At 36.2% G+C, this 21,330-nt stretch overlaps 1 protein-coding gene across 1 annotated transcript in view; it reads left to right on the forward strand.

Moving 5' to 3' along the window:
• The window catches only part of BCAS3 (BCAS3 microtubule associated cell migration factor), a 594,659-nt gene that overhangs the window by 149,501 nt on the left and 423,828 nt on the right, over window positions 1–21,330 (forward strand). The window contains exons 12-13 of the mRNA XM_029926997.1: window positions 15,032–15,108; window positions 21,139–21,222. Coding sequence (XP_029782857.1) covers window positions 15,032–15,108; window positions 21,139–21,222 — 161 coding nt within the window. The remainder of the gene's footprint in view (window positions 1–15,031; window positions 15,109–21,138; window positions 21,223–21,330) is intronic.

Here is a 21,330-nt window from a genome sequence, read left to right on the forward strand (position 1 = left end):
GATAACTGGGTTATTGTAACTGAGGGATTTGAAACTTAGAGAAATGTTTCAGTATCTTTCTTTGTCTTCCTCCTTCTTATTCCATCTCTTGTGACTTCTAGTACTGTTTGGAAGTGCAAAAATAAGCATCGAGTCTGGACCCGTACACATACTCACTGATTGGTCGACTGATATTTTTTTAAGGCTTATTTATTTTGCGAGAGAGAAAGAGTATCACACACACGTGTGCAGGGCAGGGAAAGGGAGAGAGGGAGAGAAAAAATCCCAGTCAGGCTCCATGCTGTCAGCTCAGAGCCTGATGCAGGGCCTAAACTCATGAACTATGAGATCAAGACCTGAGCTGAAATCAAGAGTCGGACACTTAACTGACTGAGCCACTCAGGCGTCCCTGACTGATTCTTTTTGAAAGTCATTGGTTCATGTGGGGGCTGGCAAGTCCAAGATTTGTAGGGCAGGGCAGCCAGGTGCAGATTCATATAGGAATTGAGTCCAAGGGAAGTCTGGAGTTAGAATTTTTTTTTCTATATGCTAGTAAAATAGTTTTCATTCTTCTATATTTTAACTTCTATAACTTACCTTCAAAGCTATATCTGTTTTTTTCAAAAGAGTCTGATTATGCATATGCTGCAGAAATAGTTTTGTTGGTACGGATCTCAGGTTTGTTAGAACTAGGGAATCCAATCCTACTGCTGTAGCTCTCGGAATATCACAGCTATTTACATACTTATTCATTTGGTGTTTACCAAATATCTACTATTTATTTAGCATGGGGTAGTAGGCATTATCCTTTCTAACAAGAGCCCATATTCTTGAGATAACTAGTATATCATAATTTATATGTAATTGCATATATTATATATGATATATAACACATAATAACTCATAAAGCATGGTTTATACTTTTGTAGACTAGGAAGGAGAATTATGACAACTTGTCTTTGAGCTTGTAATCATCTCTTAGAGATCACAAAGATAATAATGGAGATCACCTTTACTGAGATATTTTTTGTTTTGTCACGAGGCCTAATGTATACCATTCATTCCTTTAGCCCCTGGGACATTGATTAGCACAGTGTAGGCTCTTATTAAATATTTCTTGAATGAATGAGTACACTAATCCAGCTATCAGTTACTTTATGGTGACCAGAAATGTATTTATGAATTAATAATTATTAAATGTAGATCATAGGCAGGATCTTATATTATTACATCTATATGTAAAAAAATTAAAAAGTTTTTGAGAAACATATTTGTTAATAACATCTTCATTCACAAATGTGTTATATATGTAATCTGGGAAGCTTTGGATATTATATGGGCTGTTATAGCTTACTCTTTCTTATACAGATCTTATGCCTTAATATATTACATTATATTTGTATTACTCATTCTTACAATTAAAGTATTTGGAGAAATAGAACGAATCTAAGGGGCCATGTCTGAATCTCTCCATTACTTCCATATGTGTGGGCTGCAGAGCAGTGAATCAGGACACAGTGTGAGCACTTCAGTCAGACTCAGATACCAGGTTAGATTCAGATACCAGGTTTTTTTGAGCATTTATCTTCCATTTTATCAGTGGTCTTCTGCCCTTCATCGTTAATCAAAGATATGTGTGGCCTGACTTCTGCAAAGTCAGATATCTTTGTTGTAACTCCATATTAATTTTACACTTAGATTCTCTATTTTTAGTGGATTTTACCTTTTAAAATCGGTTCAGGAGAATAAAGCTACTTTCTTTTTTCTTTAACACTCAGCTGAGTGTTAAAATCAGGGGGGAAATCCCAAATCATTATTTGTTAAGATAGCTTATTTATTTATTTAAAATTTTAATGTTTTATTCATTTTTGAGAGAGAGAGAGAGACAGAGTGTGAACAGGGGAAGGGCAGAGAGGGAGGGAGACACAGAATCAGAAGCAGGCTCCAGGCTCTGAGCCATTAGCACAGAGCCCCATGAGGGGCTCAAACTCACAAGCCATGAGATCATGACCTGAGCTGAAGTTGGACACGTAACTGACTAAGCCACCCAACACCCTATGATAATAGTGATTTTTAAGCTTAGATGGCCTAACAAAATACTACATAAAATGATATAGATATACTTTATGTCTTTAATTGTATACCTCTTACCATGTGAGTAAAATTTGTTTCTACTAACTTGAGTGTTTGTTATTAAACAGGTGAAGGAAATGGATGGTTCATTTATTTCTTTCAAGTTTTTATTTCAATTCCAGTGAGTTAACATACAGTGCAATATTGGTTTCAGGAGTAGAATTCAGTGATTCATCGCTGATGTGATGAACCCAACAAGTGCCTTCCTTAATACCCATCACCGATTTTAGCCCATCCCTGTGCCCACCTCCCCTCCAGTAACGATCAGTTTGTTCTCTATGGTTACGAGTCTGTTTTCTGGTTTGCCTTTTTCTCTTCCCCCCCCATGTTCATCTGTTTTGTTTCTTAAATTCCACATATGAATGAAATCATATGATATTTGTCTTTCTCTTTTTTTCACTTAGCATAGTGCTGTCTAGCTCCATTCATGTCATTGCAAATGCCAAGATTTCATTATTTTTTATGGCTGAATAATATTCCATGTTATATGTATTACCACCTCTTCTTTCTCCATTCATCAGTCAGTGGACATTTGGGCTCTTTCCATAATTTGGCTATTGTTGATAATACTGCTATAAACACTGGCGTGCATGTATCCCTTTGAATAAGGACCTACACATAACAGTTTTTTTAAAAACACATAATACTGTAAGCTATAAATACAATTGATCTTTTAAAAAGCATTGTTTTGGTATATTGACAGTATTTGCCAATTTTCTGGAGGAGTGTTTTGTAGCCTGAGATTTTGCAGTAGAAGGATTTGTTTGTGGAATGTTCTGCCTTGGGTCAACCTACAGATTTTCTATCTGACAAAGAAAAATACATAAGGCTCTTGAATCAATTGGCAGAATTAGTATAGAAACTAACACATTGTCAAAGAAAGCAATTAAAGAAATTTCATATATTCTTGGGAGTTTGCTATAATTTCTCAAACCTAGTAGAAATAATAAAAATATCTTGAATCCAAAGAAGAGCAACTAGAGTATGTATTCTTTTTAGTGTTCATTCTTACTTGAAATTATGAAGTTCTTGTTGAAAGAAGATGAATTTTTAGTTATCTTAAAAAAGGTTAAATGTATTTTTTATTTTAATAATTTTGCTTATTTGATAAATATTTAGTATATATGGTGAAAATACTGTGTTTTATGAAATTAATTATGCCATAGAAATACTATTTCATCTCCCCTGGATGTTATTTAAACATTTTTTTTATTTTTGGGAAGTTCATACTGTTACATAAAGAAAATCATGGTATAATGAATCACCATCTACTTATCATCTAGTTTCAAGGATTATCAATTCATGGAGAGTTTTTTCATTTATACCTCTCCCAAATTATTTTTCCCCCAATTATTTTGAAACATATCCTGGACATTATTTAATTTCATTAATACATATTCTATTATGTGTATTTAAATGATAAGAACTTATAAAATTATATTTTTGGTATACCAGATAACCATATATCATATCTCATCTAAAGTGAGATCTTTTGATTTGATGCCATACGTGATTTAATTCTGGTCAAATCTGGTTAATAGGTACACTAGAAATGTCCTGGGCCAACAAGGATACGTATCTTGTATATGTCCTACCATCTGAACTTGCAAGGTTTTTGACATAGAAAAACCTTCTTAACAGTATCCAATATCCTTGTCACGTCTTTATTTCGACATCTTATTTTCATGCTGCTTATGCTACAAGTTTGTTGACAGAAAACTAAACCTTCAACATGTGCAAATCAGAATGCCCTGGTCAAGTATACTCAGGAAATACTGTCTCCTATTGAAAATGGTAATGGTGATTAACATTTTAATGCTGCTTTAAATTTATTTACTGCATTTCTATAGTTCCCATATTTATTTGATTACAGACCCCCTATTTAAAAATTTTTTTGAATTTATTTTTGAGAGACAGAGAGAGACAGTGCGAGCAGGGGAGGGTCAGAGAGAGAGGGAGATATAGAATCTGAAGCAGGCTCCAGGCTCTGAGCTAGCTGTCAGCACAGAGCCCGATGCGGGGCTCGAACCCATGAAGTGTGAGATCATGACCTGAGCCGAAGCCGGACGCTTAACCAACTGAGCCACCCAGGTGCCCTCAGACCTTTTTTATTAATATTGTTTGAAAATGTTTTTTTCTTACATCTTTTCTTTTAATGTTTATTTATTTATTTTGAGAGAGAGAGAGAGAGAGAGAGCGAGCGCATGTGCATGAGCAGGGGTGGGCCAGAGAAAGAGAGAGAGAAAGAAAATCCCAAGCAGACTGCTCTGTCAGTGTAGAGTCCAACAAAGGGCTCTATGCCATGAACTGCAAGACAGTGACCTGAGCTGAAATTAAGAGTCAGATGTATAACCTACTGAGCCACCCAGGCGCCCCATTTGGGAATGTTTTTATAATATGTAATCTTTGCCTCTGTTAAGACACTTAATTATCTATCTTATTATATGCATTTTTTGTTTACTTATTCTATCTTTGCCACTAGACAGTGAGTCCCTTGAGAGCAAAGTTATTCAGCTTGATTTGGATTAAGGAAGTAAAGTTCACATGGAAAGTATAATATATCCGTTATGTTCTGGCTAACTTAAAAAATATGATTGATGTTTATTTTTGTTTCTTGTAATATTAAAACTCCAGGGCGCCTGGGTGGCTCAGTTGGTTAAGCGTTCAACTTTTGATTTCACCTCAGGTCATGATCTCATGGTTGTGAGATTGAGCCCTGTGTCAGGCTCTGTGTTGGACATGGAGCCTAAATAAGATTCTGTCTCCTTCTCTGCCTCTACCTGGCTCATGCTCTCTCTCTCTCTCTCTCTGTCTCTCTCAGCTCCCAACCCCAGAACCCAACTCAGTTTGCTAACGATGAATAACCTTTATCACAACTATTTTTTGGTTTCAAAGAATGAGTGGTCCTCCTCCAAGATGTTTAGTTAACCAATATAGTTTAGAATATAGTACAGCTCTGTTATAGGTCATTAGATAAGGAAAATTATTAGTATAGAATCAATACTGATATCATGGAAAAATGATAGAAGTCTGAGATGGAAACTAATAGTGTTTGAACATTTAAAGAAATGAATATATGAATGCATATGTAAATGAAGTTTCCCCTACATATTGTGTTGGAGTAAATCCAGAAATTTTCTGAAATATGAGTTTATTTGAAAAATACATGTTTGTAGCAATCAACTCCTGAGTATCTCTCCTGTATCTGGAGTGTTTCCCCTTTTGAGAATAGGAGGTTCTGGTTAGGAGACTTTTGCCAGTACAAACTATCAGTGAAGTTAGATAAAAATGAATAGGAGATTGAATCATAATCACTGTTTCTTAATACTTTTGCTTTTTGTTTTTTAGTTGATATCCTTTGGGATATCTTTGCCATATAGTCCTAAATGCTTCCCTCTGCATTGCTGGGCCCACCGAGTAGTTGAAATAAGTGTTACTGAAGTATTAGACTCTCTTGTTATCTGTGAATTGTGCATGAGAAGAAGAGATCTGGAGTGTGTATAGTATTGCACTCATGTGCCTTATAAGTGACATACAAAGTGGTTTGAGACCCTAAGAAGCGAAGTTTCAGTAATTCCTGATCCATTAGGATTATTACCTATTCTCTCAATGTAGTGTTTGTAAAATAGCTCTCATAATTTGGGGATGTCTATTTAGTGTGAAGTTCATTAAATCTAAATGGTGTGTTGCTAAAAAATATTGAAAACTGGGGTAGTATAAAAGTACAACTGTCATTGAAATAAGACATGGAAATAAGTGTAATAAACTATGCATTAAAACCCAGTGATGTCTTTTGAGGACAGATGTTTAGTGTAGTTGCCAGAAGGCAGGAGAGTGCATAACCTTGGAGAATAGGACTGGAGGGTATATGAGGCTGGTTTTTGGGATTCTATCATGTTCTGGAATTTTTTGTTTCTCTTGTTGTGGGTACTGTTTATGATGTGTATGTTCACTTTGTTGACTTGGGAACTTCTTATTTGAATATATAGTTTGCATAAAAAAAGAGTCGAGAAAGCATCGACAGCACTGACAACAAAAGCTTGTGATTTCTCTCCTCATATTCTGAATACTGTCTGTTGCTGTATTCGCAAGTCTTCCCAACCCCTTCAACTATAAACACCCTGCCCAATAGTAGTAACACATCTCATTTCCTACTTCTGTGGAGAAGTGCCTCATTGTTAGTTACATATTATTTTACCTGATTTGAAAACCCTAGAGGTAGATTTGTGTGAATGATGTAGGTTCGGTAAGAGTGACCATATTTGGCAAATATTTGTGTTAAGGAATTCGTACATTTTTCAAATGTTTGAATATTCAAATAATTGTCTCTGAAAGACTGCTTCACCTAAAGTGATTGATATCAACATGTTGAACAAAAATATTTAAGACCAACGAACAAACGAGTCATTTCCTAACTTGAAAGAAGCTTTTTTTCCTGTAATTACTGTATCTTCCCACCATTCTTTTATACAGACTGAAACTTTTAGCAGGTGGAACGAGTCATGTTTATATGTGTTTCTCTGCATTTGGGTTATCCCATGTGTGTAAGCCATTCTGCCTGGGGCGCTGAAAAGATGCAGCTGAGCCAGTAGGCATACTGAGAATAGCGTGCACTGGAGTCTGCTTGCCTGTGCCACATAGTGTTTCTCCAGTGATGGGTTTCTAGTTCTTGAAGAATTAGGACCAAAGCCCACATAGAATAACAAATTTTCCACTTAATGAGGATAATGTTTTAATCATGCAAGCATTTGATTTCTAAAGTCGTTTGAAAAGCTCTTGTAAAGTGCAATCGTGAGCACCTCAGTTGTATATGAGTACAATGATGGGACTGTAAAATAAGTAGAGACACCTGTGTCCCTCAGAGAAAGAATCATGGGAGTTTGTGCCAGAGGGTGGAAGGATCGGGTAAAGAGAGCTGGTAGAGAACTAGAAAGGGAATGCAGAAAGGAGACACCTTTGTAATTGTCTGTATAGAATTGAGCCAGCTGTCCAGTGTAGAAATTCAAAACCCGTGTGTGATTAAGAAAACAAAAGACAAGGACTGATAGCTGTCATTAGCAGTCATTTCCAGTGTGCTTAAATTGAAAGTTAGATGTGAAGTCTCTGGAGAGACCAGAGGATTGTACAGTAAGAAACTCTTTTCAGTGGCCTCTGGTTTTACTTTGAAGAGGAAAATTTATTCCTTATAATCCTAATCATATTTCTTAGTGTTACTATGCGTGTTCTTGATTTATGTTAATGATGAATTACAAATACAAGGAATGAATTTAAAGGATCTTAAAAATGCAAGGTTATTTTTAGGTTTGGAAAGAAGAGGTTTCCTTTGTATGTTTAGAAGCAAATCTGTAACATTTTTTAGGAGAGATTGGCAGGTTAATGTGAGATCTGAGCCCAGGTCAAGTTAAGAGTCAAATCTATTTCTGTTCTTTCAAGTTCCCATCTCTGTACTGCCATGATATTATCACAGCCTGGGCAGGTGCCCAGTACAGAGTGGACAGTCAGTAGATTTGTGTGCAGTCAACTAACTTGTGACTTTCCTGTCCTCTCCACATAATTCCCACACATCGAACCCTACAATGGCAACACTCCTAAGTTCATGATACATTTATATACATGAAAAATAAAGTAAAAATAAGTCAGAAAGCTCATGGAACTTTAAAAGGGCCATTGATCAGTTATAAGAAAGTAAATCTCTGAAGTGGTGTTTAGTATTTTACGTGCATATATGTCTTTCTGGAGAGGGTGTTGAGAGTTTTTTTCTGGAGTTCATAGAATATATGGTCTTTTGTGAGTGGTGTTTTTTATTGAACATAGATAATCATAGTTCATCCATGTAGGATGTATCAGTTCTTCTTTAAAAAGTTTTTAAGACTTATTTTTAAGAGCAGTTTTTATTTTTATTTATTTTATTTTTTGAAAAAGAGCATGCATGCAAGCTGGGGAGGAACAGAGGAAGAGGGATATAGAGAGAATCTTAAGTAGACCTCACGCTAGGCAGAGCCCAGTGCGGGGTTCAGTCTTATAAACCATGAGATCATGCCCTGAGCTGAAATCAGGAGCTGGATGCTTGACCAACTGAGTCGCCCGGATGTCCCAAGAGTAGTTTTAAGTTTACAGTATGACTGAACAGAAGGCACAAAAATTTACTGTCCCTGCACATGCATTGACATTCCCCGTTATCAGTGTTATTCATCAGAGTGGTACATTTGCTACACAGACACATCATTATCCATTAGAGTTCTTAGTTTTGCCTTAGGGTTCAGTCTTGGTTTATCTCTTTGATTTTGCATTTCCTAGAACATATAGTTGGAATCATGTAGTATGTAGCCTTCTCAGATTGACTTTTTCTATTTAGTAGTATGATTCAAGTTTCTGCCATGTACTGCCTGACTTCAAGATTTACTATCAAATAGTACAGTAATCAAGACAGCGTGGCAGTGGCAAAGAATATACAAATAGATGAGTGGAACACAATAGAGAGCCCAGAGATAGATCTTTGACCAAGGAGCAAGGGTAGTACAATGGAGCAATGATAGGCTCTGAAACAAATAATGTTGGAACCACTGAACATTCACGTGTGAAAAACTGAAGCTAGACACAGTCCATACATCCTTTGCAAAAATTAACTCAAAATGGATCAGAGACCTAAATGTAACATACAAAAGCATAAAATTTGTAGAAGATAACATGGAGAAAACCTAGGTAACCTTAAGTATAGTGATGACATTTTAGATATATCAGCAAAGGTGCAATTCTTGAAAAAGTTGATAAGATGCAATTCATTAAAATGGAAAACTTATGCTCTGCAAAAGACAGCATCAAAAGAATGAGAAGGCAAGCCATAGATTAGGAGAAGGTTTTTTTGTAAAAGACACATCTAATAAAGGATTGTTGTTCAAAATTTACAAAGAATGCCTAAAACTCAACAAGAAGAAGCAAGAAGCAACTGAATTAAAAAATGTCAAAAACATCAACAGACACCCCACCAGAGGAGATAAACAGATGGCAAATAAGCATATGAAAATATGCTCCACATCATACGTTACTAGAGAAATTCAAATTAAAACAACGAGATACCACCACACACCTATTAGACTGACTAAAATCTAGAACACTGACAATAAACACCCAAGTGCTGACAAAGGGTGGAGCAACAGAAACTCTCATACATTGCTGGTGATAATGTAAAAATAATACAGTCACTCTGAATAATGAGTTGGCAGTTTCTTACAAAGCTAATATTCTTACTGTACAATCTAGCAGTCACACTCCTTGGTACTTACCCAAAGGAGTTTTAAACCAATGTCCACGTACAAAACTTGTACAATTGTTTATAGCAGCTCGATTCACACTGCAAGCAAGATGTTCTCAGTAGGTGAATGAATACATTGTGGGACTTATAGACAATGGATTGTTACTCTTCATTTATTCTTATTGCTGAATAATATTTAATTGTATGGAAAGTATCATATTTATGTATTCATCAGTGATGGACATTTAGTTTTCATTTTTGGGCTCTTATGAATAATGTTTTTAGGAATGAAAGGTTTTGTGGAGACATACACAATTGACCCTTGAACTTCATGGGGGCACACAGTCAGAAATCCACATATAACTTTTGACTCTCCAAAAACTTAGCCTACTGGTAATCATAAGCCTTAGCAATAACATCAACAGTCAATTCATACATATTTTGTATGTAATATGTATTATGTAGTGTATTCTTACAGTAAGTTAAATAAAATGTTAGTATGAAAATCATAAGGAAGAGAAAATACATCTACAGTAGTGTTCTGTAAAAAATCTGTGTAGAAGTGGACCTGTGTAGTTTAAACTCATGTTGTTTAAGGGTCAACTGTATTTTCAACTATCTTGAGTATAGGTGTTTGTGTGGGCGTGTGTTTTCATTTCTTGTGTATGCACTAAGAAGTTGTATTGCCAAGTCCTATGGTAATTCTACCCTTAACTATTTGAAGACCTACCAGGCAGAGTGACTGCACCGGTTTGCATTCCCACCTTCAGTGTATGGAAGTTCCAATTTCTTCATACTCTTAACAGTGATTGTTACTACCTTTGATTATAGCTATATTATTAACAACTCATGAATGGTATCAGATTTACTTTTGATTTGTGTTTCCCTGATGGCTAATGATGTTGAGCATCTTTTCATGTGTTTATTCACTAATATGTATCTTCTTTGTCAAAATATGAGTTATTTGTGTTTTCTTTATCGAGTTGTTACAGTTCTGTTTATATTCTGGATACAAGTCAGTTAATAGACATATGTTTTGTAAAAGTTCCATTCCGAGTTTCTTTCTTAGTGATATCCTTTGAAGCACAAATGTTTTAGTTTTGTGAAGTGTCATTTATCTTTTTTCTTTAAAATTTTTAAATGTTTATTTACTTTTGAGAGAGAAAAAGAGACAGAAAGAGACAGAGTAAAAGCATGGAATGGGCTGAGAGAGGGGGAGACACAGAATCTGAAGCTGTCAGCACAGAGCCTGACGCAGGACTCCATCTCACGACTGTGAGATCATGACTTGAACCAAAGTCAGATGCTTAACCTACTGACCCACCCAGGTGCCCTATCTATGTTTTTCTTTTATAACTAGTACTTTTGGTGTCATATCTAAGAAAGTATTGCTTAATTGAAGGTTATGAAGATTTACCACTGTGTTTGTTTCAAGAAGTTAATACTTTTAACGTTTTTGGGGGGTTTTATGATTTTATTAACAAAAACATGATGTGTAGATAAGCTCTTTGTGTTTTCACTTCTTTGCTGTGCAGCCTGGCCTTGAGATTGGTGGCTCTGATGGCCAACTGGGCTGCTCTTTCCACAGGGGCTTTGTGGTTCTTGGAGGAGACACTGTGAGCAGTCTCTGCACAGTAAGATTTGTTACACATCAGCAGCACTTTATGACATTGTGGACTAGGAACTTGTAGAAGCTATTGGGGCAGCATGTGCTTTGTTTTGTTATTGCTTCTGTAACCAATGTTGGGCATCAAGATCTGGCCCTTGAGGGGCACCTGGGTGGCTCATTCGGTTAAGCGGCCAACTTTGGCTCAGGTCGTGATCTCACGGTTCATGGGTTCGAGCCCCGCATCAGGCTCTGTGCTGACAGCTCAGAGCCTGGAGCCTGCTGCAAAGTCTATGTCTCCTTCTCTCTCTGCTCTTCCCCTGCTCATGCTCTGTCTCTCTGTCTCTCAAAAATAATTAAAACATTAAAAAAATAAAAAAAGAAAAGATTTGGCCCTGAATCTTCTGTATACCCTGTTGTCAGGACCTCTGGGTTTACACCAGTTGCAGTTCATTTTGACGTATCAGTCCGATGGGTGCCAGAGAAGCTTCTTGGTCCTCTTTTTTATGATCTTGGACTTCACTAGAGGTCTGAGGGCAGCCATGCCGATGAGTGGGAGATGGCTGCCACCCTGCAGGCAGTGCCAAGGAAGAGAGCAGTACTTTTAACTTTGTCATTTAAGTGTTTGATTCATTTCGAGTTAATTTTTGTATGCGAGCGTGTGTGAGGTCAGGTATCAGTTTCATCCTTTGGCGCCTGTGGGTATGGAGTGGACCCATCATCATTGTTGACAAGACTATTCTTTCCCCATTGAATTGTCATGCTACCATTGTTGAAAGTTGATTGACCATAAATGCAGACATCTGTTTTTTTCAAAAAGGTCTGAAATCTTTTGAGTTTCTTTACCAAGAAAAATAAGGCAGAATGTTATAGAGAGTAGTTAAATCCTTTTTTTTTTCAAAATGAGTTCAGGTCACCTCTCCATTAGGGATCATCATTTTAGGAGGATGCCATCTAAAATTGTATCCGTCTCCTGTGCTTTTGAAAATATTTCTTTAGTAATGGAGGAATCTTCATTTAATGTGTTTTTCTTGGATTTTACCTTTATTTAAATTTGGAAATCTAAGTACTTTTAATACACAGTTCTGTTATTTTGTTCACAAACATTGTAAAACATGTTGGAATTAGTTCTAGTAATATAGAGATTTGGGTCCCTCCCCGCCTTGTTTTCAAAGTTTAGCTGGAGGCAATGGTTAATTTTTAAAGGAGTCATGCTTATAAAGTTGGGATAGTGCTGAGTGGCTGATGGTCTGGTGATTCCAGCTGTTAAGTGTTTTTTGGAGAACAGAAAAACAATTTGCTTTCATTCTAGTACATTATAATTCTTGAGGTTCATTGAGTTTGTAAAAACATTGACTCGAAAAGTGAAATGAAGAATTGTAAGCTACATTTTTCCTTTAGAATCTTCTAGGATTTGGAAAGGAGAATATACTTATTAAGATCTGTTGAGATGAAATCATTACCAGAATTGATTGAGAGTTAGATTACATTGACTTTAAAGTTCAGGGCATTAGCTACTTCTAATGTAATGCTGCAGTTCACAAGTATTTATTTCTGTTTTTCATTTGGTTCTTTTTTGGGGGGCACATTTCACAATTGATCTTAGCCAAAAGGCCGAGAAGCGATGGGGGGGGGGGGGGCACATTTCAAATGGTGGAACTTGTCAAAAACATTTAAAAGGGGGAAATTTTCTTATAAGCCATTCTCCAGCTCTGAAAATATCTATGGAATGTGTGTATGAGTTAGTTTCCTCAGTGGAATTATAATAATTAAATCTTTGTAGAGACTGCACAACATATGTTAGAGTGTATTGTCTTTGTACTATTTTAATGGACCTTGTTCCTCTGTTTGTGTCCATAATATGTGTTCATAACGTCCATTCAGTGGATATATCACAGTTACCTAGAGGTCTGTTTTCCCAAAATTCAAAACATCCCAAACACAACCCTTTAAAGCTTGAAATAAATTAAAAAAAATTTTTTTTAAAGATGAGCAAAAATTAGAAAGCTCATACCTTGTATTTCATTTGACATATGGATCTTTTCTTAGGGCCATTGTCTTCCTTAAAGTTCTTTATCTTCTTTAAAAAGGAAAACTCAGAGTGCCTGGGTGGCTCAGTCAGTTAAGTGTTCGTCTTTTGATTTCAGCTTAGGTCATGATCTCACGGTTTGTGAGTTTGAGCCCTGCATCGGGCTTCACACTGACAAGTGAGGACCTGTTTGGGATTCTTTCTCTCCTCTTTCTTTGCTCCTCCACTACTTGAGCTCTCTTTCTCTCTCAAAATAAATAAACAAACTTAAATAAATAAAAATAGACGGCAGTTGAAGGAGCTCAAATGAAAACTGTGTCATGGAAGCATCAGCATTGTGAACCCAGTGGCACTAGTTATTTCAGAATGGTGACTGTTGCTACTCAGAATGCTTTCTGAGTCAGAAAGCACGTAATATATGTTTACAAAAGATATCTGTGCTTTTGAAAGATTCCTATTAAAAATGGCTTTAAAATGAAAGGTCTGGCTTTTTGGTGAGCATACTATTTGAGTATTTGAAAAATTTTCTTAATTTGTTCAGACATTATCAAGCTGTGTTCAGGTATTATTCTAGGCAGCTGAGATTCAGCAATGAACACAACAGACACAAATTCTTGACCTTACAGACCCCACTAATCAAGTGAGAGGAAGATAGAAAATAAATTTAAAAATAATAAATATGTCACAGAACATATGTTATTTCTTTATTGAGAGTATGTCTTAAAATAGTTTATTGTTTTTTTCTCGTTAATAATATGCTTTCAGATAAAAAATGATCTTATATTGATAACTCTATTCCTCTTAGGATCAGTAACGTGGGCCGGGACTTTCTGCAGGTAGCACATTGTCAGGTGTGCAGTTTACAGTTCACATCATGATTTTTTTTTTTTGCTATTATGATCAGGATTCATGTAATTTGGCTATTATTTTGCTACAAGGAGAAGAGAATTTTGTTATAAAATCTTGTCTTGCCTCATGATTGTATAAATTTAGATTCTAAATTGGGACCTGAACTGTGAAATAAGATACCTCAGTTTGATCCTTTAGTGTGCATTTTGGAGGAAAACTTTTGTAAAAGTATTAACCAGATATTTGTGGAATGTTAAACCTGAAGTTTTTTAGTTTAGGCTTTTTGTGTTGTCTGATTTTGCAGTTGCCTTTGAGTAGTCCCTTTAAAGCTGTTTTGTGACTCAGTGGAAGATGATTTTGTGTAGTTGACAATGAGGGCTTTCGACTCAAAGACTTTATTGGTGGGGCTAGGAGGGGAGAGTCGAGCCTCTAGAATGACAGACATCACTTACTTGACGGAACTGTGGTGTCTTGGTTAGTAGAATTCAGGAAGGCGGCATTGGAGTTTCCAGGCATTGATGGTGTCCACCGTCACAACTATGTGATTTATTCTTCTTGAAAGGAAGAAACCACAAGGCAATCCTTCCTAGTAGTTTGCTGTTGGTTGGACTGAAAGCCAGAAGAATGAAGTGGAGTGCTCAATGTAAATACACAATGACACAAATTAGTTTTCCATCATCTTTCTGTTGAGGCAATCCTTATGAATTACCTAGCTTCGCCGGTGCCTTACTTAAGTACTTGTTCTGTTTTATTCTTCCCCCCAGTGTATCATCATTTTCTTGTAGGTGTTTGTCCGTTATCTTTTGTTAAACTCATGACCCGGTTGTATCCTTTTTCTTTCTTCTCTAAACAGTGTTGCTTGACCTAAAAGCTTTGTTTCTTTTTAGCTTCTTTTTCTGGGAGTAACAGTACAAAATGCCCAATTTTTGCTAAAAGTTATTACCAGTTCTTCCCAGATTTGTTCTTATTGGAACAGTGTCAAAACCAAAAGGAAACTGTAGAGGGGGAAAAAAAAAAGAACTTCACTAAGCTATTAAAATAATGACTAGTTTTATGGGAATTTTATGTGAGACTTGAGAAAATAAAACCATTTGGTTGTTTTGTTTTTATGGCATCAAAATATGATGCACCAACAGAAAATTTATTAAGAAATATCTCAATATTGACATTTCAAATTTTTCAGGCTGCTATCCTTGCCCAGGGCCCAACATGAATCCTATTGCTCTTGGGAGCCGTTGGCTTGCTTATGCAGAAAACAAGGTAAGGCATGGCTCGTGTTTGGATTGTTTGTAATGGAGCTAGTGTTGAAGAATTTTCCAAAGGTGACTACCACCAATAACGAATATTTACCTAACTAGTTTTTCTTTGGTTAGATTTTGGTTTTAATTGGGCACCCAGTAATTATCCTATCTGTCTTATTGCTTAGGATCAGTATTTGGGCTCAACCTTAATTTTCTAGGTTTGTTTTTTCTTTTTTGTTTTAATTTTTAAAGTTTATTTATTTGAGAGAGAAAGAGGAGGAAAATGGAGAGAGAGAAAGAGAAAGAAGAGGAGCAGGGAGAAAGAGAGAAGGAGTCTCAAGCAAGTTCCATGTTGTCAGCATAGAGCCCAGTGCTGGGCTTGAACTCACCAACAGTGAGATCAGGACCTGAGCCAAAACCAAGAGGCAGACAGTTCACTGACTGAGCCAGCCAGGCTTCCCTGGGCTTGGTTTTATATAGAGAACTTTACTCCATTGGTCTTAGGCACAGCATTAATACTACTTTAATAATTTCTGTGGAGCTAGAAATCAGGGGGCAGGAAAGATTTTAAAAAACTTTTTTTTAATGTATTAATTTTGAAGGAGAGAGTGCGAGTGGAGGAAGGGCAGAGAGAGAGGTGGGGGTGGACACAGAATTCAAAGCAGGCTCCAGGCTCTGAGTGGTCAGCACAGAGCCTGATGTGGGGCTCACTTGTGAACTGTGAGATCATGACCTGAGCTGAAGTCAGCCACTTAACCAAGACTGAGCCACCCAGGTGCTCCAGGAATGACTTTGGTTTTATTGGTAATTGGGAACTGAGGCATAGTATAATTTAATTGACATTATGTGTCTACAACTAAATTTAAACAAGGGTTAAACCATTTGTCTTCCTAATTATAGGTGATCAGATTTTATTGAATTTTTTAGTTATCAATTTCATTTATTAAGATCATAATAGTAAATGAAGATACTATATTTTTATGTTGAAAGTTTTATTTATGTCCAATTCAAAACCAAAGACAAATTGAATTTTCATAAAGAAAATGTGAAATCTTTTTTATACCATTTAGTGCCCTTCATGTGAATATAGGATGAAACCTAAAAAATATTACAGACTTTAAAGAAGATTATCATTTTTTTGTTTCATCTTAGCTCGCTTGTATAGTTATTATATGTTGAGATAATAGCAGAATGATAGGAAATAATATTTACTAATGAGTTCTTGACACAAGTCTGGATATGGTAAGTACAATAATTACTTGGAGAAACCACACAGCATGTAAATCTCTAGCCTCTGGAATTCACAAAATTAAGAAACTACTGAAGAAAGTTATTTTTGTAGAGGAATTCCTTGATACTTTTCCCAAATTCTGTTTTCTGCAGATAGATACTTTGCATCTTAATGAATGCCATATTTATGCTCCATTCTGTTCTTTCTCTTGGTTTCCTAGTATATCTCATTAAAATACCTCTTTCCAAATTACTCTTTTCAAACAAGACAAGAGGCATACAATTCAGTGTAGTAACATAATGATGTCTTCGAGGGGCGCCTGGGTGGCTCAGTCAGTTAAGCGTCCGACTTCAGCTCAGGTTATGATCTCATGGTTTGTGGGTTCGAGCCCTGTGTCAGGCTCTGTGCTGACAACTCAGAGCCTGGAGCCTGCTTCAGATTCTGTTTCTCCCTCTCTCTCTGACCCTCTCCTCCTCGCGCTGTCTCTCTCTCTCTCTCTTAAAAATAAACAAAAAACATAAAAAAAAATAATTGCCTTCAGATGTTTATAATTTGTTTCTTTGAGTGCTGGAGACATCCAACAAGAAGATGTATAAATTGTCCCTTGGCTCGTGTAGATGTATTTTTCACATGTGGGAAACCACCCATGTAGAGTTGTAGGTGTTACGCAGATAGTTACATACTGTTTTCTGGCAGAAGGAACTGCCTTCACAGATGCCTACCGGGGGTGCGTGCCAGTTGTCTTGCTTGTCTTGCCTTTGTAGATGCATGTGTCAGTGACACCTAGCATTGCATACAGAGACCAGAGAGGGTAGTGGCATTCACAAGGAGTTTGTTCATCAGATAGCTGTACCATCCTTTGGAAGAAGTATTTTCAGAGAAATGTCTTTCCAATAGGATCTATGTAAATTTTAGTATTTAATAACAGTTTCTGGTTGTTTTAGTAACAGAATCTGATTGCTTTGGGTTTTTGGGCTGAGTGGAATTGCAAAACTTAATTGAATTTTGGACTAACAGTCTCTTTTAATGAAAATGCTTTTTGACTAAAATGTTAAGCAAGAGGCCATATATACTGATTGGGTTTTTTTTTTTTCAATGGCTCTCTTTAAATGTGCTTTTCAGTAGGAAAGCTTACAGAAAAGTTGCAAGAATAAATATGGTACAAATAGCACAAAGCACACCCATGTGTCTTTTTACTCAGATTGACCTCTTAATTATTTCAGAAATAAGTTGCATACATCACATTACTCCTAAATACGTATCAGCCAATTTAATCTTTTTTTGTCTTGAGAGGGAGAAAGAGCGCGCGCCCATGTGCATAAGCACAAGTGGGGGAGGGGCAGAGGGAGAGGGAAAGAGACTCGTAAGCCGGCTCCGCTACAGAGCCCCACATGGAGCTCCGTCTCACCACCCTGAGATCATGAGCTGGGCTGAAATCAAGAGGCAGCCCCCCAGCTGGCTAAGCCACCCAGGCACCCTGCCAGTTTAATCTTGATAAATCCTTTTGTCTAACTTACCGTCCATATTCCAGTTTTGTCAGTTAGCCCAATCATATCATTTGTGTAAATGTTGACAGGATCCAGTCTAGGATGAGGTATTATATTGTGTTGGGATGTCCTCTTAGATTCTTTCAATATGGAAGACCTCACAGTCTTTGTCTTTTCTAAAATTGATGATTTTGAAGAATACAGCTGTACCACTACCCCTAATTTCCCCATCTTTTTTTAGTAGAATGATTTTTAAGTTTTCTCTTGATTATATTCAGGTTATATATTTCTGGCTAGATTACTACATGAATATTGTTCTATACTTTTCACAATATCACATATGGAGGCATATGATATCTATCTATCCTTTAATGGTAATACTGATTTTGTCAAGATCTTGTCTAGTTTCTGACGTGAATAATCCCTATTTTTTCCCTGTAACTAATAGGCAGTTTGGAAAGACCATGGGTATATCCTGCTTTTCATCAAAAGTTTAGCCTAATTTTAGTGTCTATTGATGATTCTTACCTGAGCCAATCTTAACCATGAGAATTGCAAAAGTTGGTTTCCCAACCTTCACTCTTTCCATAACCAGTAGGCCCTCGACTTTCTGTTGTAATAAAGAGCTTTCTTTTCTCTGTTTTTCTGTATCTGTACTTTTGATATGGATTCATGGATTCCAGTTTCCTAATTGTTTTTAATTTTTTTGTCCTTAATTATTTTGGTTTTCAAATTGTCCCATGGTTGACCAGAGAGAGCTCCTTTAGGCTAGTTCTTCTGACATTGTGATATGTCTTCATCCATTCTTAAGGTTTTTTGTTTTGTTTTTTTTTTTCAATTTCCTTACTTGCTATCATAAGAATATGTTCAGGTTCATCTAGCATTTGCCTTATCTGAGCCTGGAATCTGCTACTTCTGATTCTCCTGGTTCCTTTTAATGGGCTATGGCTTTAGGTACTTAGCTTTGTCCACTAGATATGCTCATTGTTACTGGGGTGTTTTTACTTCTAGACACTTTCAGTGGGCAAAGTTTGGTAACACACATACTTCTATGCTTATATAATGGCAAATATATGAACGTATACACATATTTGTGCACCTACACACACACACACACACACACACACACGTATTTTGGAAATGAAGATTAGACGGTTTTTCCACAAGATACTTTCCTTTCATCCTCCATTTCTTATTAATATATTCCTTGTTTTGCAAAGGAGACTCTGATATCACACATTTATTTCATTTGTTGAATCCTATAATGGCAAAAGTAATGGCAGAATTATTTGCTCACACTGCTACAAATGTCAAGCCAAATAAAAGGAGTTCAGGATTCAGTGCTCAAAACTGAAGAGGTACAAACATTGTATTCAGATATCACTTTGATTAGATTGTCCTTTATCTCCCCCTTTCTAACTTCCTTCATTGTTGCTGTTTTCATTTGATATATAATTATGAACACTTTTTTATGTTTTATTTACCTACTTATATATTTCATTATATTTTATTATATGTATTTATATTTCCCTTTCTTTCAAAAGACTACATAATATACTTGCTCTTTTGTATGTTGCCTTTTAACTTAGGTTTTTTGTAAATCAGTCCATTTTATAGAGATTAGCATTACAGAAATTTCTGATTCATCTTCAATTTTGATGAATTGAGTTGCAAATATAATTTTTTAACAAGTCTAAAGTTGTAAACAAATATTTCTGGCTTAGTTATGTTTCTGTAGAAATGCTGACTCCGTTTTAGCTGAATTGAAAAAGTGATAGTGTTGGTTGTTTTCACATATTTATCCTTGATTATTTTAATTACTGGAAGCAGAGAAAAGGTGATAGTATTTCCAAGATACTGTCTTTCATTGCACACCCGGCAGGAGGCAGCCGAGGGATAGCTTTCATAATTCTTTGACTTTGTATTTATGAATGAATGTGTGAGTGAGTGAATGAAAGGGAGACTTTCTATTAGCTAAAATGATCACTTTGAAACTCCCTGTTTCCCCTACGTGTAACCGCATTTGCGATCACCTGTCATTTTGGAAATTCCTCACGACTGACCTTGAAATCTACTTAAGCAACCATTTAGTGTGGCAGCTTGACATCTCATGTCAGACTTTTATAAAGATGCCCTATTATATAACCTATTATTGCTTTGAGGGATTGTTTTTTAATACAGTGTCAGCGATGTGAAAATTTTGATTTTAGAATAAAAGATCTAACTTTTTTTAGGTCATGTTTTAAATTATATAAGCATTTTTTGTTTTTATGTTTTGAAAGAGGTAGATTCTTTCTGAATTATGTAGGCTTTTAAAATAATTCATAACACAAAGTGGAGTTGTTCAAATACTCTACATTGTCATTTTATTTTTTTAATTTTTCAAAAATGTTTTTTGTTTATTTTTGAGAGAGAGAAAGAGTGAGCGAGCAGGGAAAAGACAGGGAGAAAAAGAGAATTCCTGATGCAGGGCTTGAACCCACAAACCGTGAGATCATGACCTGTGCTGAAACTGAATTGGATGCTTACCTGACTGAGCCATCCAGGTGCCCCTGTTGTTTGATTTTTAAAAAATTTTTAAATGTAAAAGTCTGGCTAATGAATTAAAAAACCCTAGATTTAGGAAGTGTAGGAGCAGTGGAGAATTTAATCCTGGCTTATTGCTTTTGTCTATGAGAGAATCATGCGTGTCAAACTAGTGATTCACCCTGAAAATTGACAGGTTGGTTTATTTACATCAGTCATGACTCAGGGCACGTCTTTTTCATGCTGTAGTAATACTAGTAAGCTCTCTGAAGTGGACGGCTACTATATGCGTCATAGTTGATTTATGCATAGTTCGTGCCACTTTTCCACTGACTTAATTGGAAATGGAAATATGATAAATTCTTTAATCTCATTTTTGGCTTTTCTTTTACTATCTTTATGTAGGAATTAAGAGAACAGAACCTCCAATTTGCTAGCATGTTAAATATTTAATGTTAGAAAGTCAAGTCTAAGTCCTTTGATTATGTTTTTAAAATTTATTTGTGGAAAGGCTGCCAGATCCCAAATACTACCATTGCAGAGTTTATGAATTCGTAAAGACTATTCATCCTGTAATTAAAAATTGTATTTGAGCATGACACTGCCTGAGTGGCACCAGAAGATTACTAGAAGAGGGAAAAGTGTCTCAGCAGGGCTTTTAGCTGTTGGTCTGAAACACTCATACAAACATTCCCACCGCCCACGCTCATTCTGCTTGATAAATAAACTCTGTCCTAATAGCCTGTAGAATTAAACAGTTTAATAGAAATGAGTTTCAGGCTTTTCTCTCTCTCTCTTTTTCCAGTTGATTCGATGTCATCAGTCCCGTGGTGGAGCCTGTGGAGACAACATTCAGTCTTATACTGCCACAGTCATTAGTGCTGCTAAAGTGAGTACTGAGTAGTCCCTGGGAGTTGTGATTTTGTGGAGTAAATATCAGGTTTCTCTCCTGAATTGTATTGAAATTATCCCTTCCCCTTTCATTCACAAATATGGA

The sequence above is a fragment of the Suricata suricatta genome, chromosome 17 (assembly GCF_006229205.1).
Source record: "Suricata suricatta isolate VVHF042 chromosome 17, meerkat_22Aug2017_6uvM2_HiC, whole genome shotgun sequence".
NCBI lineage: Eukaryota > Metazoa > Chordata > Mammalia > Carnivora > Herpestidae > Suricata > Suricata suricatta.